The sequence below is a fragment of the Lampris incognitus genome, chromosome 16, assembly GCF_029633865.1.
Source record: "Lampris incognitus isolate fLamInc1 chromosome 16, fLamInc1.hap2, whole genome shotgun sequence".
Classification (NCBI taxonomy): domain Eukaryota; kingdom Metazoa; phylum Chordata; class Actinopteri; order Lampriformes; family Lampridae; genus Lampris; species Lampris incognitus.
This window is the reverse complement of record NC_079226.1, coordinates 31,226,932-31,250,970: the sequence shown is the minus strand read 5'-3', so window position 1 is coordinate 31,250,970 and position 24,039 is coordinate 31,226,932. Positions and strand designations below refer to the sequence as shown.

Here is a 24,039-nt window from a genome sequence, read left to right as displayed (position 1 = left end):
TGGAAGAAAGAACAAACTAAGGATTTATTGAAAGCAGTAGAAGATGTGAGGAGAAGGAACAGGGTAGCCCAGGGGGGGGAGCGGGGGCACATACAGAGACACTTCTGTGTTCAGATAGGTTTAATGTCTTTGTGGTACAAAAATTGCCTTTACAGCTCCAGAGAGCTCAACAGATCTGCACTGTTTATCAAAATATACATGTTTTGAATGTAAAGTGGATATATAATTCAAATGATTTTGTGGTACAAAAACATGAATATATACAACCATTGACCCCGCTTCATATACTCCCCCCCCGCCCCCATATAAAAAAGGAATGAAAGCTTTCAACAACAACAAAAAGGGAAGGCATATATAATCTAATACACCATCATCACAGCTATTACTGTGGTTCCAATAAGAATCAATTCTAAATTCTCTAACAATTTAGGCTTTTAATTAATGTTCATTAAACAAGAAGGATACAATGAACAGTATAACTAGTTGCTCAAAAGCCCATTTAACTTCATGTAACTGTTTGAGAAAACAAGAGGAAGAAAGGCATCTGAAAGCCTTATCTTTGTCTGGAAATGTGGGAATATGGAAAAAAATATAACATTTAAAATATCACAACACTAGAAAACAGCAGGGGTGGGAGAAACTTTGGTCCTTAACAGCAATAACCGTCTGTAGCTACATGAAACTTAATGTTAAACCATGCATAAGAATCTTCCTTTAAAAAAATAGACAGAGCACTTCTGCATCTGGTCCAAGACTATCATGGCTGAGGCTGCAGAATCTGGTGCCTGGAGGCACACAGGAATGTGACGACATTTAAGACTTCAGTGTGATGTAGCCGACTCGCACCTAACAGGGAGACAAAGTGCACTAAAGAACCTGACTGGAGACCAAGTGGACACTCAGATATGTAGGAAGTCATTCCTGCCCTTTTGTCCAGGATATAAAGAAAATATCTACCGGGATTTTCTAGAAACACAATCCAGCTGGTAGGTAGAACTGATTTCACCAGTGGTCATGATCAACTGACAAATGCCTCCGAGCTGCTCTCTCCAAGCATAACATGAAGGATTTCTCAATCCAAGGGGAATGAAGACATCTTCGCAGAAAGGCAGAGTAATATAAACATCTGAATAATAGGTAAACAGGGCTGACCACCCAGACAAGAAAATGTTTCAGCCCCAGAGATGCTACTAACTCAGGAAGTCAAGGCACTGTGATTATCAAACTCAGCCACTACAGATATGCAATACAGTATAGAAGTGATATTTGTGTAAATGCTAACATTAAAAAACAAAAGATACGAAGAAATAGAAAAAAAGGCATCTACCCATAGAGGAATATAATATGGTTAAGCGAGGCCCCCAATATGGCAGGGCCACTTGTGAGAAAGGACTAAATATAAGTGGGTGGGGATAGCTGGAGACAACTCTACTCCTGCCACAACATACCTAATAGAGCCACAGCACCTAGCCAGGATATCATAGGCATCTAGTTGACTTACATTCATTTTCTACATACATATATACTGAGGCTATATGCGAAACAAAACTGCTTGTAAAAACATGTTCTGTTTGAGAAAGGGGAAAAACGTTACATAAGCCACTCGCCCCTTCTCACAAAATAATGCTGGTATAAATCAAAAGGCATGAAGGATAGCATTTTATGGCCAGAGCAATGTTTAAGGCAATCTGGCTAGGGGCAAAATAAGGCACAGGTCAAAGATATTACAGAGCTTCCTTAGTAAGACACTATAGCTAGTGGTGTAGATCCCCAGAAGCAAATAGGTGGGTTTTTAAGATTTAAAAAAAAAGAGAAGAAATTAAAAAAAAAAAGAATGTGTATTATATCCAAGAGGAAACATAAATGGTCTGACTCAATGAAACTGTCTTGAACTCCTTCTGACTGGCCCTATAGGTTCAAAGTGGCATTTTGAAAAAGGCGCACACAAACACACACACAGATATATATCCATACAAGTATAGTAATAGTCAAGGAATGCTGAAGTGTGTCTGGTGTGGATCCGATTCATCCACAGAAGTGTACATCCATGGTGGAGGGTGTTCTTTTTAAGCGATTTGGTCTAAAGTGACAGTCTATTAGCCGCCCCTACTTCAACTCCAACATAAGGCGTTTCATTACAGAATGTTGCACAAACTTTAATCATCAATGATGACGTCTAATTAATGACAGGTAGCGAATAGAAAAGCAAGGGGGCAACATTCTGGAATGAAACATGAACCTGATTGTGTTACGGCAGCCATTCCCTCTAAAGGCAACCTTAGAATGAGTGGACTCAGGTGGAGGTGGAGAGAGAAGTGAGGGCACTTGAGCGAAGGACACTAGATGGTGGACTTTGAGAAGGAGACTCGGAGGTGGTGGTTCTCTCCCAAGTCATGATTATGGAACTCAATGAGGGACTCAATGGCTTCCTCGACTGAGGCCATCTGGATCAGCGCCATCTTGCGGTCCTTCCTGAAAACGAAACAAACAGGAATGAGAGATACCTGTAAAAGGTGTGAACTTGTGAATGTTTTCATGTTGCCTTCTATTGTGGATGTGGCTATGTTGACTTTTGAAATTGAATTTTCTTAGGGATATACATGTTTTTTACGTTTCACAAAATGCCTTACTTGCGCACACTAAATCCCTTTTTATCCCAACTATTTCCTGACTGACTTACACTCTTACTGTCAAGGTCAGTTACAAAGAAATAAATTCATTGTAAAGAAAAAAAACAGGGGCTGGTTTTAAGAAAAAAAAGTTTCTGATGATCAAGTAAAAGTAGATAAATTGAGACTTACATGAAGAACTTGAAGGCCTTGACTGTGGCCCCTGAGCTGACAAAGAGCCCCTTGAGGTCATCCTCCACCACAGAAGGCCTACATGGAAACAAAGAGTGGGAATGGTTAAGTGGGAAACAGACTACTTAGTCATACATTTCCACTTTATTTGCTGATAATTATTACATGTAAGCATTGTTTTGTTAAACTACTACTACAGCATAAAAAAACCACAAAAGGCATAATTAAGTCTAACAGAGGTGAATCTTAAGTAGCACATCTTTGAAAATAAAGTTACAATTAGACCTAAGATCTCAATATAGAAAAAAATGATTAATGATTACAAAGGAACGCTTGAATTTCTCAATAATCCAGTTAAGAAAATCAAAGAAGGTTGAATCAGTTCATTCCGTCAATAAACGTTGTATCCATATGAACTGATTCAACCTTCTTTGAAAAAGCTTGAAGAGCAAAGGGCACAGGAGAGAATGAAAATGAGCTGCAGCAGCACTCACGGTATATTGGAGAGGTGGAGTGTGGCAGAAGGGGGGAAAATGTTGGAGTAGTTCTTGGAGCCAGGTTTCTTGAAGCGGTGCAGTGATGAGTTGCTGTAGTCCTTGGTGAGGCCTTGGTCCTCGTGGCCCTCCCTGGGAAGCTGCACAGTGGTATGTTTGGACAAGGTCACACGCATGGCCCTGCCATGAAGCCGCTGGCCGTTCAGGTGGCTCATGGCTGTGAGGGAAGAATATGTGTAAATGCATGTTGAGGTACCTTTAATGAGTCACATGCACTAGCTAGTATCTTAAATATGATTGGCTTGGTGCATGCCCAATAGCCTTGTGTACTAAATGGGTCCAAAGAGATAAAAAAACAAAAACATGGCAACCCAAGATGAAACCATATTGATTCAATGTCTTTTTTCAGTTGGGCCACAGATGTGTTTTATGAAGTTTTGTTTTTTGGATAAAGCTCTACCAGGCCCCAACTTGCCCTTTTCCACTTGCAATGAAAAAATGGCCCCTAATTACTTAGGCTCTGCTACAGGCAGTTTCGAGATCTGCAGCTAACAAGATGTTGGTCTGACTGTATACAGCTCGACTAACTTTGCTTAAATTCCATGCTTGTGAGTTAAAAAAAAAAGTTGTAACACAAAACATTTTGTGAATATTAGGAGGTGAATTAGAAATATTCTCAAAATATTAGCTAATCAAATATAACTATAGCATTTTTGGTACAATCATAAAGTGCTACAAAACACAAACAAAATCTCTGAGAAATTCTGGCAGTGCCATTTAACTCTAGTTGCCTAATCTAGGCCAACTAAAAAAATAAATAAATAAAAATACAAAATCATAATAAACTATATATAAGACTACACAACAAAATGATGTGACAAGTACCATATATTAAAGAAAAACCTCATATGTATGAGTGTTTGACAAACAGTGTTTAGTGGGGTTGGTGGTAGGTGGCTGTACCTAGCTGTGCCTGTGTGCCATCAGACATCTGAATTAGAGCATTCTCTTTTTTATTGAAAAGGATCTTGACTCTCATCACATCGCCATAAACACCTGGGAAGTGACAGAAAAAAAAACTTGTCAAAACAAAAATTTTGACCAACTGGGGGAAAAAAATTGTACAATAAAGAGCAACACAGCCAATCACAGCAAAGAGCATAATTTGAACCACCGAATCAGGGAAAAAAAATCATTTAGATATTTGCACTGTTGGAATGTAAATGGTGGCTCAATAAGTTAGAATCGGTTATTTGAGGGTTTCCACCAACAATTCATTCAGCATGAAAGCTGTCAAACTAATCCTACAAAAGCCTCTTAAGAAAACAAAGGCAGGATAACAGCTAAATTGTTTGATGGGCAAGTGATTTGAAGACAAAAATCTGAGTTAAAAATGAGTAGTTTTGATCAGTAAATCACTCTACAGTAGAAGGACTGTTAACTTGACAGGATCTGATAGAGAAACATGCAGAAAGAAACTAAACATGCAGATACCTACACATTGGGGAAAATTGAGACAAACTGCAAAAGAACAATATGGTGACATAGACCCGGGGATATGTCATCTCAAAATCACTAAAAAGCAGCAGCATTTCAATTTTTATCCACTCTTGCTGAGAGGGTAAAGGCAGCCGTGGAGAAATAAACCCAACAAATAAAATTTGATAAAGTTCCATGGGTTGAAATTGGACCAAATAAAGCATTGGCTTTTATCCACTTCCAAGAGGGTTGCTTTAGAATTTAGAACAGCTTCCCGATCATCTTTGAACCAAATTATCTCCACGTTCTATTAGAGGAGCTACATATTCATTCAGGGGATTTTGCTGGCTTTGAAGACGAAAAACTGCGGATGTTTGTTGCCCGTGGACAAGTACCCTCAGCTGTTCAAAATCAAATGAAATGCTGATACTTTCAATAGTTTGCTCTAATCTCTTTTTACGCACACACACACACACACACACCCACACACACTCACACAACAACGAACATGGGTTATGCCCTCCAAAATGAAAAAAAAAAAAAAAAGGACACCCGCCCCACATGGCTCCAAAATGGCTCTGTAGCCTGATGAGCCATCAGTGGTTAATAAGAAAAAAAAACCCAACAACAAGGGTCAAGATAAGCCCACCTCGTCAGGCAACAGTAGCAATAAAAAGGAGATGAAAGGATGATAACGTACCGAAAAGAATAAAGAGGCAGTGTGGCGTAACGGTCTTTAGAGACAGCAGGGGGAGCAGCAGGGAGGGGGGGAGGGGCAGGGAAGAGGGGTAAAGGGATAGAGGGGGGCCAGGGGAGGTGGAGAGAGAGAGGGAGGGGGATAAGGGACAGGGGAAAAAATAAGACGGAGCGGAGGACAGTGGAGTGGAGTCAGGACATGTCCGCAGGCCACAGGCAGCGAGGTCCACAGGAAGGCCACAGTACCATGGAGGGAGGAGAGGCATGAGGGACGGAGAAAATGGACAGAGAAAAAAAAAGTGTTCCAACAGGGTGAGACGAAAAGGGGTGGAAAAGAGGGGAAATGGAGGTGGAAGAAAACAAAGTGGGAGGGAGAATGAGAAATGGGGAGGGAGGGGGACTCATGACAGCAAAGTCAGAGGGACAGAGGAGATGTGCCAATGTTGTGTTTTGGTTTCAAATGGTAAATGGGATCCAAATTTGGGGACAATGGATTGGGGGATGGGGCATTGGAGGGGTTGTGGGTTTGGAGAGGAGTGTTTGGTGTGGTAACAGAGGAATGGAGAAAGGGAGGGAGAGAGGAGGGACCGATTGGCCATGGGGGCGTGCAGTCAGTTGGCAGGAGTTTAGGTGAGGGGATTTACAAAGAAAAAAAAAAAGAAAGAAAGAAAAAGGAACAGAGGGAGAGAAGAGGGACAGGGAGAGAAAAAGAGAAAAAAGAAAAAAGGAAGTAAAAAAACAAGGTCAGTATACACAAAGAAATGTAGTGCTTCAGACAGTAGAACTGGCTAAATTAAAATGCACTGTCACTATGGGAACACTAGGAGAAAAAGAAGAAAAAAGATTAACAATGAAATACAAGAAAAAAAGGCAGAGACAATATGTACTTTTGAGTTACTGTCTTTCCCTTACTCAAGATGACAATTACAACAGTCACTCAACGTGTTAACATTACAATAATCCCCACGACATTACAACTCATTTTAAACTTAGCATAATGTAAATACAAATCTCTATAATAAATGTGATCAATGTGACAAACTACTTTCAGAGCATTCTACACACTAAAATGCAAAAATACCTAGTCATGAACATGGCGCCTATCTTAAAAACAAAGAAAAGTAATATCTTTATGCATATTCAATAATCCAGGTAAGGAAATCACAGAAAGCTGAATCAGCTCACCTGGACACAACGTTTAGTGGGAGAAACGTTTCATCACTCATCCAAGTCACTTCGTCAGTCTCAGATGACTGCAGGTATCCTCCAACCTTATAAACAGCAGTTACGTAATGAGCAAAACCAATGATTTGTATGCAAATACGCATGACCATTAACTGGCGTTTCAGTGGCTATGTGTACTATTCCATCTATGTGAAGCCGAGGGGTGGGGTCTAAGAATACATCTGTCTCCATCTTACAACGCTGTGATTGCAACTATTCCCCAATCCTCTGAATAGTACACATGGCCATTGTAACTCTAGTTAATGGTCACCGGCTATCTGTTGGTCGTTATGCAACTGTGTTGTTTATAAGGTTGGGGGACACCTGCAGTCAGCTGAGACTAACAAAGTCACTTGGATGAGTGATGAACCGTTTCTCCCGCTAAACGTTGTGTCCAGATGAACTGATTCACCTTTCTGTGAAAGTAAAGTAATATTGTCTCTTCAACAACTCAAGAATAATTTCGACTAATGGACAAAAATGAAGACATGAAATGGTAAGAATAAAAAAATTAATAAAAATACAAGAAGTTAGTTTTGAATGAACTTAAAATTCACAGTGAGTAAAAGTAGCAGATCAGAAATGCAGCAGGTTTGGTCAAACACAAAACGGAGAGCTCCTCAGACAGAAGAGAGATTTTTGACTATATGGCCCCCTTTTTAAACATCAAAATGAGTGACAGTTAACTCCCCCCACTGGACTCAATAAGAGGGGAAGAGAAGGGGGTTGGGGGGGGGGGGTGTCACAATGACGACTGTCAATTGATGGTTGGAAGTCAAAATTTACTGGTATGGGACTAAAAAAAAGAAAAGAAAAAAAAGCAAGTGTTGCAACGTTGCTCAGCATTGTATTGAGAAGTGGAGGGAGAATGTGGGACCATGTGAGCCTAACAACCGTACTAACCTCTGGGTTCAGGTTGCTGACTAAGAGGACATTGTGTCCTCCGGCGGCGGTGAGCCCCGATAGGCCGAGCCGGCTGGCAGCAGCTGCTGCAGCTGCCACACCGCCATGGCCCACGCCCAGAGACGCCAGAGCACCAGGAATACCAGGCACTGACAGACCTAACGGGGAGATGAAAAAATTAAAAATTAATTACTTTTAAAGTCACTATTGATTGTATTTAATCACACTGTAAGGCTTTGATAATTAAAAAAAGTTCAATAAGAACTTTGTGGAGCTATTAAACAGATGTCTCCATCTCCAAAAATTATATAGAACAAATAAGATTTCTGAAGACCTTTTCATATTTTGATAGATTTTCTAGCATGAGTACAAACCTTTTTTGTACAGTAACTACATTGATTATGGAAATCGTGAATAACAGGGATGCATGTCTAGCTGTAAGAGGTGTGGGTAATGGTGAAGGAGGAGGTTAGTGTACTAACCTGCGGCCTGCTGGATGGCAAAGGTTGGGGGGAATGCATGAGCTCCACCATAAGGAGATGCTGAGATTATACCTGGAGCCGCTGGGATAGAAAATAGAGGGGGGGGGGGGATTTCAAGACCTTGATCAAAAGCTTACATGCAATGATAATTAGGACAGCAAAAATGGGTGTGAAGAAACAGGAAAGCCTGAGCTATCACACCCTTATATTCACCACTGAGGTTTTTAATTTGGTTGTCAATGCATGTTTATTAATAATCACATTGCCAAAAGTAGGATTTGGGGCACTTTTGAGAGGCTTTCAGGGTTCCCAGGAGTATTTTTCCATTTAAGCACCGTTTTTTCTTTAACCTTTTCAAATTAAGTAAGACAACGACGTATATTAAGACTTCTTTCCCAAAGGCAACAAATAAATCCAAACCCAGGTTCACAGCCCAATGTCAATTTTTAGGGAGCTCCTTGGTTTAAGAAGTGTGACCAAAATCAATTACACTAAGGGTCACTGCTTTTGGTGTAGCCATGTGTGTCCTACCAAAGGCAGCAGCAGCCATGGCCTGGTGGTCAAGGGTAGGCTGAGAGTCCCCAGTGGGCAGGTCTGGTCGAGTGTAGTCCCTGCTCTTGTCGTTGTTGTACTTGACGTTGAGGCTGGTGAGCTTGGAGAAGCTGATTCTCAGGGTACAGCAGGCATTGTAGATGTTCTGGCCATCCAAAGACTACAAGAGATGTAGATGTACAAGATTTAGAACAATGCACACATACGTGTATGTGCTCATTAACACTAGAACGACCAAGCCGGTCATTATGACCGTTTTGGATTTTCAAAGTTAAATAACTTTGTGGAAAGAAAAAAAAGGATAAAACTGCCGCTCCCTGAATGTTCCTAAAATTGCATATATTTGCATTAAAATGAGTTCTAGATCAATTCCACAAAACAAAACAAAAAAAATTATGATAAGCTCTACCTAGCACGACCGGTTAAAATGACTGCACGTAATTTGCGCGTGATCGTGCGCGTCATGTCACCATTTATGACGTGTGTTGTCACATTTCCTTTGCGAAGTTCATTGCTCTGTCCTAGAAACAAACTAGCGCTTGCCAGTGCAGAGTAATCGTCTAAACCTGATTTTTGATTATTGCCAACAAGTCTGGTTACAGACGCCGTTTCAGACGCACCATGACTACCACCGAGGTGTTGCAGTATTTACAGGTGTTGGACAGCAACGACTTTAAATTGTTTGAAAAATAGTATTAAAGTTGTTAAAATGTTAATTTTGGTGTTAGTCGTTTCTTAACAGTCATACTAACATATGTACAGCATTAATATTGCAATTGGGTATTTATCTTGACAGAATATAGAGTTTAAAAACCGACTGTCATTTTGACCGCCCACGGTCGTTCTTGTAGTTTTTAAGTTCCGGTCATTGTTTGGGACTGTTTCAACATTTATTTTCGTTTTTAAAAAAAAATTTTTTTTTTACATTCCACGTTTATAGGCCTTGTTACATTTGTTAGATTAGCAATATGTGTCTTCCGTTTTGTTTTTCAGGTAATATTTTCACTTTTTCAATTTTGCTATCCAAGTTCGACGATGTCTCTATGAAGTTTAAATTGTTTAAAAATAGTATTATAGTTGCTGAAATTTCAATTTTAGCGTGTCATTTCCTAACAGACATACTAACATATGCAATGCATTAATATCAACTGGGTATTTATCTTGACAGAATATAGAGTTTAAAAACCGACTGTCATTTTGACCGCCCATGGTCGTTTTAGGTAGGAGTGAAATCCCGGTCGTTCTAGTGTTAAACAGCAATTCTGAGTTTTTTTCTTCTATGCCGAGCAAAATAGATATAGGGCTATAGAAGAATATTAATTGATAACCAAAACTGAACCTTTCATGATGATCTTAGACACATTGTTCATTTGGTCCATTTATTACACCCAATCTAAATCTGACTCAGAGGGAGGTGAAATGTCCACTGTAAAATCTTAGCCTCAAGTGGACATATTTAACACCGAGTGAAACTAGACAACAGAACATGAGTACCACCAGCTTCTACCACTTACCACTTTGGCGTTCTGAGCGGTCATTCCATCAGCGTACTGGACCAGAGCCTGGAACTGGTTGTTCTTGGTGAACGTGATGATTTTCAACACAGTGCCAAACTTGGAGAAGATCTGATGAGGAGAGAATGCATGATCAAATAGAAGATGACAGTTTCAAGATAGTTAGTCATGGTGTGAATAAATTTGCACAAGCCCATCTGTGCAAGCATCTGTGCATGTTCACCTGGTGCAGCACATCCAGGGTCACTGGATAGAAGAGGTTTTCCACTATGACTCGAAGTACAGGGCTCTGGCTTGCTGAGCCTCCCATGCCGCCTGCTTCTGCTGACATGGCCATACCTCCCATTCCTCCACCATGTAGAGCATTCACTGCTTGCAGGGCTGCCTGGGCACGCTGGCAAATAAGACTTACTTGTATGAGCAGAGCAACAATACTGTATGATAAATTAAGTACAGATTCTGTAGTCACACAGGTCATACGTTAGATTAACGGAAAGTTCCTCCCCTCCCAAATATCATAAGAGGATTATGGGAACTGGTAGATATGCATCACTAGGGTGTGAAGAATCATTGTTACCAATTTAACCACAAACTTTGACTGGTAAACAAGGATATAATCGGTTTGAAGGCCAGTTAATAGGTTGATAGTGTTTTGAATATGGGAAAATGAAGCGCCTCACCCCTAACTAAGCTCAAATTACCACTAGATCGGTAGATCCAAACAGGAGAATCTGCAGGTTGTAATTCCAACCACACTTACAAAAGCTGAATTTACTTATCTTTTTATTTAGACTGAGAGAGACCAATTGGTGAAATCTAACAGGTATGTGGTTTGGTTGGATACACTCATGTCTTTCAAATACCTTTTTCCCCACTCGCCAAAAAACCTGCTAACATCTGCTTTTACATTGACCAAAGGCAGACATTAGTGGTTTTTTTGGCCAGTGTGAATTAGGCTTAAGTCACACAGTTGGGAACCTCTGCCCTAGATGACCAGGGTGCTGTGTGTGGGGGGGACACTGCATTCAACATGAGTAATGCCAGAGCAGCTAAACCACTTCTTCAGTGGTTTAGCTGTAATTAGGGCTGCCCCCGACCAAAGATTTCCCAGGCGACTAGTAGTCTTTAGCTCAAGCCATTTGTCGACCAGTCGCCATATGTTTATGATAATAATTTAAATATATATTTTTGGGGCATCAGAAAATGGTTTGAGTTCCAGGGTTGAGAAAGAATGTTATCCCTGACAGTCTAGCCCCTGGCAGGGACCAGCCATGTACACATGAATGTCTATCCAACTGACTTGAGTGCCGCCACTTCCTGTGTCCATTGTTTCCAATTAAAAGCCCTCATATGTTTCGACTACGTGACCAATGAAAACTTGGTCGACAGGCTCTTCTAATCGACTATTAGGTGGCAGTCCTAGTTGTAATCCTACACAAGACATTCAAAATTATTTTTTTGAAAAAACATCACTTTATGCATTTTGTCTGTAGCCCAGACACCAATATAGCATTGTGCCATCTGAATTACTAGATTTATATTTGAGGTATTAGGCTAATGCTTCTTAACCAGTAATGGTACAATTAACCTAAATCCCCATTTCTACAATCAGTAATTTGAGCAAGACATCATACCACTTGGTTGGGGGAGTTGTCCGTCTTGAGCTCCTTGTGGGTTGAGTACTGCATGTAGATGGGGTGGTTTCTGATGACAGGGGTGACAGAGGAGTAGTAACTCACCATAGTCTGTGCACACTCTTCACTGTTCAGCTCCAAGAATGCCTACAAGGATTGACAAGACAGACATTTTGGATTCGTTTCTCCTGCTCTTACACACATGCACCTTCATTGTCTGTTCCTGCTGTCTGCGTGATTAATGTGTTTCTCCCACTGTCAGGGGAATTTTTAGTTAATTGTAGTAGAACTGAACAGTAAACTTCTTTTACTCACCCACAAGCTACCTGAAGCCAGTGATTTGGCTAGAGTTAAACAACAACAAACAACCACGTGACCCCATCTCTATCCCTTGTAGAGACATTCTTCTCAATGACCCCCCCCTTTGAAGGAGGTCAGAGGTCCAGGTAATGAATAGTGCCCCTGGAGCCATTACCCTGCACTCCATTACCCTGCAAGCCAGCCATCGATCAGGAGACTTGCCGCTATGCCCTTTAGCAGTCACTGCCATGGGGGTGGATCAGTCAACTTGGTTAAAGTGTAGTTGTAAACCCAATAGATTACCAGGTTTGTGGTAGTGTTGTTACAGCAGGGAGAAATCTGTCTGTAACTGGTTGGTGTTTCAGCGCATCATTACTAACCTAAAAAAAAAAACAACCTCAACTCAACTTCCAACTTCTTGCTCTTGGCGCTAGCATGTCACTGCTTACTGCCCTCATGATTTCTACTCATCACCAGTTCTCAGAAAATGAACAACTTCCAGTTGCTTTTGTCACTCACAATGTTTTTGGTTTCAGTGCAGTGTCTTGCTTGTGAACACATAAGCAGATGTGTGTTCTTGCCAGCAGCTGGGCTAGAACCCCAAGTTGAAAGGGACCCCACTTAAAAATCATCTTGCATTCTTTGGGTGGCACTGTTGCCTCACAGCAATAAGGTCCTGGGTTTGAACCCCAGGCCATCCAAGGTCTTCTGTATGGAGTTTGCATGTTCTCCCCATGTCTGCGTGGGGCCCGGTTTCCTCCCACCATCAAAAAGACATGCGGAGCGTCCGAGTAGTGTAGCGGTCTATTCCGTTGCCTACCAACACAGGGATCGCTGGTTTGAATCCCAGTGTTACCTCTGGCTTGGTCGGGTGTCCCTACAGACAATTGGCCGTATCTGCAGGTGGGAAGCCGGTTGTGGGTATGTGTCCTGGTCGCTGCGCTAGCGTCTCCTCTGGTCAGTCGGGGGGCCTGTTCAGGGGGGAGGAGGAACTGGGGGGAATAGCATGATCCTCCCATGCGCTACGTCCCTCTGGCAAACTCTTGACTGTCAGGTGAAAAAAAGTGGCTGGCGACTCCACATGTATCAGAGGAGGCAAGTGGTAGTCTGCGGCCCTTCCCGGATCGGCAGAGGGGGTGGAGCAGCGACCGGGATGGCTTGGAAGAGTGGGGTAATTGGCCAAGTACAATTGGGGAGAAAAAAGGGTGGGGGAAAAAAAAATGCATGTTAGGGTTAATACTCCTGCCTGTACCCCAGACTAAGGCAATAAGAAAAAGAACTGGAGTTGGTCCCCGGCGATGCACCACGGTTGCCCACAGCTCCTTTACAACAGCATGGGTTAAATGCAAAACACAAATTTCATTGTAACCAAACAACTGTACAATGACAAAAATACGTGGCTTTCTTTCACTGCATGTCAGATTGGCCAGCTTACAATAGCAGTTGTTCAGAATCATGTTTATTGGCCATGTAGGTTTGCAAACATGGAATTTGACTCCGGTTTCATGGCTCTCTTGTAGTTAACAGGGTTCGACATTAACCATGGCCTGATGACATGTGGCCATTAAAAGTTACTCTGTGGCCACCATATATCCCCAGTAAGTGGCCCCCTGTGGCCACTAAATCAAGGTTAAAAAAAACAAACAAAAAAAAACTGCCCTTCGCAAACGCAACGTCACAGTTCCACAAACATCCCGATTCATTCGTGCCTTTTAATTCAACATTCTATGAAAACAGCTAACGATAGCTTAATTTTACTCGTCGCCGGCTAGCTGCCGATATGTCGGGGCTGCCGAAATATGGGTTCACTAAGCCTAACGTTACTCAAGCTGCAAACATGATCCCTACAGAAGAACCAGAAACACAAAAGGCGGACTATGAAAAAACGGAACGGCAACAAAAATTTAGGAGTGAATGGAAGCAAGCGTTTAAGTGGCTAGAATACGACACATCTAAGGACATAATGTACTGCAGTGTGCCGCCAATTTCCTCAACGAGCCCAGAAGTCTAGCTCATTTTTCATCCTTCAGGAAACACCAAATCACAATTCATGGAAAAAGTGGACAACACTTAAGGTGCACAGTTGCACACCTTGCAGTTACATCACCTGAAAATACACCCATGGGGAGACAAATACGTCAAATGGAGAGTGAATAACGGGAGAAAATGATTAAAAATTTCCACATCGCATACTGTTCTGTATGCAAGGCTCAGCGTTTTTGTTTTTTTACCGATTTTCACCGAAAAATACCCAGAATTTTTTTTAAAAGGAGCAGATCGGTTTAAACTGATTTTCACACAGATTTTGTTTCCACGGATCAAAAAGTTGTTCCTTTTCATGTGAGGTTATGTAACGGTGTCCTCTTGTGGCGAAATTCGGCATACTGGATGGCTTTGAAAAATAAAAACCGAAAACGTTGAGCCTTGTCTGTACGCAACGAAGTCGCATTCAGTGCTTTCCCTGGGCTTATCGAACTCCATATCAAGAACGGCGCGGACATGGTGCATGGATATGCAAACAACAAAGCCATAGCAAGGTGGGTTGGTTTAATTCTAATCTAGTCAGCTAGCTAGCTGGTTAGGTTTATATGCTGCAAATTAACGTAGTGCTAATGCTACTAAGTAGAGCAGCTACCTAAATTTATTGGATAAATAATGTAACGTTAGCTACTCTTCATCAGCAGTAGGCTATTGTTGGCTAGCTCGCGTAGTATATTTTCTGTTTGTATTGCAGCTAGTTGCTCATAGTTAATGGTGTTAACGTTGTTGTCCAAACATCTACAATGACATCTGGGAACCAACACTGGAGAAGCTGTACCAAGCCCGCTATAATTTGGTTCTTGCAGATTAAAATTCTACTGCTTTTTGTTATGTTTTTATTGCACACATGACCAACGCCAGGACAATGCTGGGAGGGAGGGAGCAAGCAAGCGAAGAGTGTATGAGGCAGAGGGATGCGAAAAAGACTGAACTGAGACTGTGAGAGAATATACACTCACCGGCCACTTTATTAGGCACACCTGTCCAACTGCTCGTTAACGCAAATTTCTAATCAGCCAATCACATGGCAGCAACTCAATGCATTTAGGCATGTAGACATGGTCAAGACGATCTGCTGCAGTTCAAACCAAGCATCAGAATGGGGAAGAAAGGTGATTTAAGTGACTTTGAACGTGGCATGGTTGTTGGTGCCAGACGGGCTGGTCTGAGTATTTCAGAAACTGCTGATCTACTGGGATTTTCACACATAACCATCTCTAGGGTTTACAGAGAATGGTCAGAAAAAGAGAAAATATCCGGTGAGCGGCAATTCTGTGGGCGAAAATGCCTTGTTGATGCCAGAGGTCAGAGGAGAATGGCCAGACTGGTTCGAGCTGATAGAAAGGCAACAGTAACTCAAATAACCACTCATTACAACCGAGGTATGCAGAAGAGCATCTCTGAACGCACAACACGTCGAACCTTGAGGCAGATGGGCTACAGCAGCAGAAGACCACACCGGGTGCCACTCCTGTCAGCTAAGAACAGGAAACTGAGGCTACAATTCGCACAGGCTCACCAAAATTGGACAATAGAAGATTGGAAAAACGTTGCCTGGTCTGATGAGTCTCAATTTCTGCTGCGACATTCAGATGGTAGGGTCAGAATTTGGCGTCAACAACATGAAAGCATGGATCCATCCTGCCTTGTATCAACGGTTCAGGCTGGTGGTGGTGGTGTAATGGTGTGGGGGATATTTTCTTGGCACACTTTGGGCCCCTTAGTACCAATTGAGCGTCGTGTCAACGCCACAGCCTACCTGAGTATTGTTGCTGACCATGTCCATCCCTTTATGACCACAGTGTTCCCATCTTCTGATGGCTACTTCCAGCAGGATAACGCGCCACATCATAAACTCGAATCATCTCAGACTGGTTTCTTGAACATGACAATGAGTTCACTGTACTGAAATGGCCTCCACAGTCACCAGATCTCAATCCAATAGAGCACCTTTGGGATGTGGTGGACCGGGAGATTCGCATCATGGATGTGCAGCCGACAAATCTGCAGCAACTGCGTGATGCTATCATGTCAATATGGACCAAACTCTCTGAGGAATGTTTCCAGTACCTTGTTGAATCTATGCCACGAAGGATTAAGGCAGTTCTGAAGGCAAAAGGGGGTCCAACCCGGTACTAGCAAGGTGTACCTAATAAAGTGGCCAGTGAGTGTATGTATCATATGTTTACAAAAACCTGAGTTTTCAATTTAAATAATTCTTCTTTTTTTTGTAAGTCTGCCCATGTATTTTGACAATTTTGGCTACAGTTAGAAGTATGTGTTATAGGTTTTCTACTGCTTTTTGTAATGTTTTTATTGCAGATATGACTGACAGGCACAATGCTGGGAGGGAAGGAGGCAGGGATGGAGGGAGCGAGAGAGAGCGTGTATGAGGCAGAGGCATGGAGGGGAGGGTGCGAAAAAGAGACTGAACTAAGAGACAGAGACTATGTATGTATGTTTACAAATGAACTTGAGTTTTCAATTTAAATAAATAGTTATATATTTTCATTTTGTTGACGTCTTTTCGTTTGTTGATGTGTCACAGTGTTAAGTTGTGTTAAATTGCCTTTTCTCTGTTTTTACATTTGGGCCACCAAAAATGGTACTTTGGCCACCAATTTTAGGAGCTTGGAGGCCCATGGGGCCAGTGCTTAAAAATATTAGCGTCTATCCCTGGTTAACATAAAATAACAACACAATCTTCAGATATATACACAAGGATGGACTATATACAGGCGAAATAAGAGGTGATATGGTGCAATGGTGCAGAGACTATACCAGAGATGCTGAAATAGATGTTAGCAGGTTACTTACATACATGCTTGAGGTAGATGGGACATGACAAAGCATACCAGTATACCTACAATATACAGTACAGTATATACAGAATGGTTTGATTTATTGACAGTGTTAAGTGTTAATTTGAATAACAGCCTGTGGAAAGAAACTGTTTTTATATCTAGTTGTTTTGGGGTACGGTGCTCTGTAGCACCTGCCAAAGGGGAGGAGTTGGAACAGGGTGTGATGGGTCTGCATTGATGCTGCCTGCCCGTTTCCTGAGTCCAGCGGTGTACAAGTCCTGAATGGAAGGTAGGTTGGCACCAATGATTTTCTCTGCATACCTAACTGTCCACTGCAGTCTGTCCCTTGTTGTGTTTACTGTAAACCAACACATACTGATGAATACTCAAGGTTTGACCCTCATCATCCACTGAAGCACAAACTAGGAATCATCAGGACACTGTACCACCGAGCTGACAACATCCCCACCGACACAGCAGCTGGGGAAGGGGAGAAATCCCACATCAAACAGGCCCTGGTTAAGTGTGGTTATCCTACCTGGGCGTTTGTCAAAGCCAGGAAGACGCCCAAACAGTGCACCAGCTGATCGAAGAGAGAAGGACAACAGCTGCCTAAGCGTAAACCAGTGGTGATTCTGTATGTGGTGGGTATGTCGGAAAAGTTGAGACGCATATTTTCCAAACTCCGCGTCTCAGTTGCTTTCAAACCCCAAAACACACTGTGCTAGAAACTGGTTCACCCCAAGGGTTGGGTCCCCCGGCACAAACAGAGCAATGTAGTGTATTAAGTGCCGGGAGGATTGCAGTGACTTATTCATTGGGGAAACTAAACAGATGCTGGCCAAGAGGATAACACAACACAGAAGCTCTAACATGTCAGGCCAGGACTCTGCAGTCTACACCCATCTACAGGTCAGTGGCCACTCTTTCAAGGATGAGGATGTGCACATCCCTGATAGGGAGGAACGCTGGTTTGAACAGGGAGTCCAAGAGGCCATCTATGTGAAGAGGGAAGGACCACCTCTGAACCAATGGGGGGGCTAAGAGTATATCTGTCACCATCTTACAATGCTGTGATTGCCAACATTCCCAAATCCTCTGTGAATAGTACACATGGCCATTGAAACTCTAGTTAATGGTCACGCTTATTTGCATATGAAACGGGTCATGGTTTCAGTTGTTATGCAACTATTGTTTATGGGGGGTGGGGGGATACCTGCAGTCAGTTGAGGCTGAAGAGGTCACTTAGATGTGAGATGAAACTTTTCTGTCAATAAACACCGTGTCCAGAGGAACCGATTCAATGTTCTTTGATACCATAGCAGTTGTTTTTTTCTTTTCTAAAGCTGCATGAATGTTAGGTTATAGGTTATTTGTGTCCCCCGCCCTTTCACAGTAGACAACCCAAGATTACTAACAACTATCAACAAAACTTCAGTATCTCAGCTAATAAAATTGCAAATACAATAATAATAAAAAAAAAACAACAACTGACCAGTCTGTCAGAGGTTTAAGCTGACATGACAATTCTTACCTGGTTCTTTCCTTTAAGCATCAGCAGGTTTGTGACCTTCCCAAATGGAAGTCCCAGGCTAATGACTTCTGCTTCATTGATGTCGTTGGGCAGTTTGCGTACGTGGACGACCCGTGACGGAACACCGGGGCTCCGGATGTCACCTTTGAATTTTTTGCTGTCGTTGCCATTGGCTACAACAGAAAACAAACACAGATGCAATCAAGGGGAGGAGGAAAAAAGAAGGCTTCTGGGCCTTTGAATAATTGAGCAGTTGTCATGGAAACAAACACAGATCAACAGTAGACAATAAGCCCTTAAATAAAGATCCAACCCATCATATTAAAAACAAAAACTAAACAAATAAAAAAACAAAAACCAACCACCCCCTACCTGAGCTCATGATATAGGGCCCGTTTGATATGCAGGAAGAAAAGAGTTCGTCAGATCCCCTCTGCAAGAGAAAAGAAAAAAGGTTTAGTTCAATGACGGCTGCACTGAGGGCACAGCGTGACAGGTGGAGCACACAGCTCTCACATTACCGAGCCATTGTGTGGGAAAGCAGGAAGTCATCTGATAACCAAAGAGGATCGAGCAAATACTCTGAGAAGAACTCCACCTTCCTCACAAGAATACACTGACCTAGTTAGCCAGCGGGGAAATTCAACTTCCCACCATAATCATGTGTTCCGTTTCCATCTTATCCTCCCTACAAAGCACCACTGCCAAGTTAGAAGCCATAAAATTCATGGTCACTAAGGGCTATTTTTTCCTGACTCACAATGTTCCAAATGATCACATGATCTCACATCAATCATACTAAAAGGAACACATAGCATCAGGATTTTAATGTGGCTGCGTCAGCAATAAGGGTCCCACCCTGCAACAGGCAGTCAGCAATTACGAGTAATATCCTGTCCAAAGTAAGAGTGTGTGCATGTGACAGACACATTGAAGCCTTCTGGATGTGGAGAGGGATACTCAAAGCCCACAGTACAGTACTGTCCTCAAAGATAGATTTGTCTGGCTTCTCTCACTCCAGTTGATATAAAGTGCTGTTTCAGGGCTGTTCTCGTGTGAGCGAGAGCGAGAGAGATGAAGTGTAGCAGTCACAAGGAGTGGCTCAGCAGCCTAAGCTCTCCATCACTCTACAATGGAGGTCCTGTTCAGGCTGAGACTGGGGGCATTGTTACATGGCAGTGCACACACACACATAGAGCCCAGAGGATACTCTCCAGGAGTTGAAGAGCGCCTGAGTGCTTTGACAACAACCAGCCGTGCAGGTCTGTCGGCATTCTTCCCTGCCTTTTGAATATAGTGCTTCAGCTGTGGTGGAAGGGGGGATTTCCAGTTGGGCTGCACAGTTCCCAAAAAAAGCATCAAAAGACAACGGTTAATGGGGTTTACATACATTCTTGATTCTGGGGGGTGAAGGGACAAGATTGTTGCTATGGTAGCACAACACTGACTGTTAGCAACAATTTAAGCTGGCCTTTGACTTCCAGATGGTTGGGCTGACTCATTCTGGAGGCCCACGCAAACAGAATCTACTATCTCATGCCTGGACGTTTACAACAAGAGCCAGCCCTCAGAATCTGGGGCCTGAGGGAGGGAATACACAACCAGTGATCAGTAAGCCAGGGTTACGGATTCAGCTCACCTGTCTTAAAATCTTAAGTCAAGACACAAAATTGACCACACCTCAAAATTTAAATGCTTTAATATGATTAGGCACCAGGAAGGAATTGTGATTTTTATCTTCTAGATAAACTGGAGATGCCAGTTTTGATAATCTCTCTTAGACTGGCGTCACCTGGAGAAAATTCAAATGTCACTGCTTTTCAGGGCTGTAAACAGAAATACTAAACAGGCTTCTAAATCAGAAATGATGTAGTTGTATAAAGCTGAACCCCCCCCCCCAAATCCCTAAACTATCAAAATTGGTTGATAAAAGTGCCAAGGGTAGGGCATGAGCAATGGTAGGAATGACGCCGGTCTGACTCAGTAGTTTTAGGTGGGATTTCAACAATACTATTTCTAATGGACCAAGTCCTGACAGAAAGGATTAAGATTGGGCCTTCTTCAAGGGTTAGGCTACTTCCTCCAGGGAACTGATGGTTAGCGTTCCGTAGCAGCTCTCTCCCCTCCTACTTCCTCATTCTAAAAATAGTCACAGATCTAAGGCACAGCACAGTACTGTAGAGGGATACAAATATAAAGACACACACGACCAAAAGGGGACTGAATAAAAAGTGCTGCAGCTCTTTTGGTGAAGGTGTGAGGTTGGGAGGGAGAAAGAGCAAAGGCTTTATAAAATTACCGAGCAGAGGATGAAAAAGGCCGCAAGACTAAGGTGCTGTGTCAAGCTGAAAGGAAGACCAAGCCAAACCCATTCATCTAACAAAAACCCGCTCAACAGGTACGGACTTGTCTATCCTTTGTTTGCTCAGAATGTTGACAGAATAATGATAACCTGAGGGGCAATGACACACTGCTAGCCCACATACTGAATCCGTTGAGTGGCTTCCTTTCATTGACAATGGCAGCGGCCTGCCGTCAGCAGAGCGGATAAGACAATGTAACTCACTGCCCCTCTTCGTCACACACACCTGGTTTGTATTCACTAGAAAGCCCCTTAGTATTCAGAGAGGCTGTCTAAATTAGATCCATGTGCACCTAAGCCAACACGACCTCCTGACATCAAAGAATATGTCAACAAAATGGCCTCCATGACCAAACTTAGGTTCCATTGCCCTGGTGTGACAAATGAAAAAAGAACCACAACTCTTACAAAGGTAGGAAATTGGAGACATCAAAACTACTACTAATTCAGTGTCCACCTTACTGTAAGCATAACACCCCCTTTGTCCTACTTTGTCGAGCTCTGCTTTTGGGTTGTGAGCGGTTAACTCCTCAGAGTTCACTGGAGGGCACAGACAAAATAGCACAGGTAGAGACATGTTTATTCACTGTGATCAGCCTAGGCTAGTGGCAGGGGAACTGTGCCAAACTAGGGGTGCTGGAGAGGGGGGTAGATTGGAATGCAACCGCGGAATTCCAGACACTCTGCCCAGACAGAATAATTACAGATTCCAGCGAGGCAGGGCTCCGTAACTCCGCATCACCATTCCCACAACACATCCCTTCCACCCCCCCCCCAAAAAAGAAATTAAATTGGAAAATTTACAGGGCTCAAATATTAAGTATTGATTGGGAACCGCCAAAATGGTGCATTGTTAGCCATGTGTTGAAACACAAAGGGCCTGATTGAAAGAGCTACAAATGAATAGAGAAAGCGGGGAGGGGGAGAAATTGCTGGACATTAGTATCAGAGTGCTTGTTTAAACAGTAAAAGACCTTTGACCAGGAAGATTGGGGAAGCAGTGGGAGGACGGTTACAATCCTAAGTTGTATTTTATTGCCCCACCTACGCATCTAAACAGGTCCAAGCCCTGTTACTAAGTACTTTAATAAGTACTTAAACCAAGAATTTTTATATCATTAATTTGCCAAACAAATGTTTTTGTTCTTAAACATGACTCAACAGGTGAAATTAATATGGTGTCTCAGCTAGCAAATGTCTATGCTCGTTCCCTTTCTCTATGAGTCATCAAAGAAGCATTAAAAGAGACGATCAATTCAAGCACAACTGACGACACCACATTGAAAGTCTGTTTTACTAGTGTTGGCCATGTAGCCTATTGTTAAAAGACTGTGGAAAAAGCTCAAGTATTGGGACAAGCTCCAAATGCTTTCTTAACATTCCAAAGTAACCAAGAGGCTGTAAAGAAGCACAGGAAATGAACAACAGGAAGTTCCATTCCACAACGGCCACAGTAGTCAACATGAGCATGATAGGAAAACATGAAGGCCTGCCTCTGATAATGAATTTTAATTGATCATTTAGCACTCCATATACATAGTTCTGGTGTTGCTGTAACTTTTAAAGAGTTTAGAATAACGCCTAACCACAAACCCATTCAAACAAGACATTTGGACAGCAGTTCTGTAATCATAGCAGAATCTCTTGCTAACTGACCGAATGTTAACACAATAAAAGAGTTACTAATTTAACACACTCGTCTTCATTTCTACAGTGATTACCTTGTGGAAAAAAAGTGGCACAACAATGGCCAAACTGCACCCATATAGCTACGAGAAATACTACAGGGAAGTGCTTAAAGTTAAATTTTAGGAGTTTCTGCCACTTAATTACAATTTTTACTGTGTACATGTTTAAGTTTTCGGCAACATGTTCTGCAGATTACAATATTGCTGAAAAATGTGACTGAAATGAAGGCCAAAGAAAGGAATGGAAAACATGAAACTGATGCTTACCTTGGTGCCAACTGATATGTCATGGACACTGCTGTGAAGGACAGAAGGAAGAGCGAAAAAACTAATTTGTGAAATTCAAGGCTTAAGAAACCAATTACGCTATATGTACAATGGGAACAAACCGTACATGCTACAAAAATATACCAGTCTGCCCAAAGACAAACTGACTTCCTCATTTACAATAGCATGTACAAGGCTCGAAGTCAGGAAGTACCTTAAAAACTCCGTTAGGACGAAGCTTTTAACAGTAATCGCATTAAACGAGACTCAAGATTCCACCTAATGTGTTATAAAGTTTCAGATACATAGAAACACTTACTCGATTTCAGTGACGTAGCTGGATCCCAGAGGGTACAGATCAGCGTCTAGGCGGCTGTAAATCGTTGGAAAAAGATGCAAATTTCAGATTGGATCAACTTCAACGCTCTCTACAACCACATATTATCAAATCTCTCGAGAGGGATTACCGAAAACCCGACTTGCCGCTGCCCGAGTTCAACAAATACGCTGGTTTCACTTCAAATGTTCAATTATAATAACAAGAAATATGTACTGATATGGCGTTAGCTTGTTTAAAAAAATAAAAAAACAAGTCACAAATCATATATTAAAAGCCCATCTAGTTTCGATAATCTACTGCATACATCTTTGACTGAATCATCGTCAATACGAAAGGCTCGGAGCAAGCATCTTTAACATGGCCCTGGCACTCCGCGGACAAATGAATGCGGAAATGAGACACGTTGCTTTAGCTGGCTGGCGACGAAGTTCCCACGAAACCAAGTTACAAAGGTTTGGTTAGCTAACGGTAACGTACGTACACATGAACATATATCAATATGTGCAAGACAATATAATCGATTAACGACGAGCAACTACCAACAAATGCCTGTATAGACAAAAACCGAAAATCTCTTCCCGTTTAAAATATCCACAAAAAAAAAATACGCGAGATATGCTCACAAACGGGCTAACGTAACGAGCTAACGGCAGCCAGCGCTAGCCGCTGCTAGCTAGCTAGCGGAGGCTCCAGCTAACTGTTGCATCTGTTTAGAAAAAAAAAGGTTTCAAGTAAACTTTCCCTGTCTAACGGTGAGGCGGAGGCCCATCGAAAAGAAAACACTTTCGGAAACAACAAACGCGCGAGGAGAAGCTACACGACTGGAGGATTATCTCCATTTTTAAGGAATAAACGTGGTTCTTTTTCCACTTACCCGTCCATTGCACAATAAAAAACTGCAGGTCTGAAGCGAAGGTAGGGCGGC

At 42.3% G+C, this 24,039-nt stretch overlaps 1 protein-coding gene across 5 annotated transcripts; it reads right to left on the bottom strand.

The window, feature by feature from the left end:
* ptbp1a (polypyrimidine tract binding protein 1a) lies at positions 1-24,039 on the bottom strand. Of its 5 annotated transcripts, none has more exons than XM_056295223.1 (16): positions 23,989-24,039; positions 23,094-23,147; positions 22,775-22,805; positions 18,830-18,890; positions 18,458-18,630; positions 11,780-11,926; positions 10,369-10,539; positions 10,146-10,256; positions 8,611-8,791; positions 8,080-8,160; positions 7,598-7,755; positions 5,475-5,508; positions 4,259-4,351; positions 3,296-3,512; positions 2,802-2,879; positions 1-2,472 (listed from the first exon to the last, which is right to left on the bottom strand). In XM_056295223.1, exons 1-16 carry the CDS (start codon positions 23,994-23,996, stop codon positions 2,340-2,342), a joined length of 1,731 nt encoding a protein of 576 aa, XP_056151198.1. In that variant the 5' UTR covers positions 23,997-24,039; the 3' UTR covers positions 1-2,339. The 5 variants fall into 5 exon arrangements, with proteins under 5 accessions (XP_056151198.1, XP_056151199.1, XP_056151197.1 ...); XM_056295224.1 differs by having other exon boundaries at positions 22,775-22,802; positions 23,989-24,023; XM_056295222.1 differs by lacking the exon at positions 23,989-24,039 and adding an exon at positions 23,419-23,630 and having other exon boundaries at positions 22,775-22,802.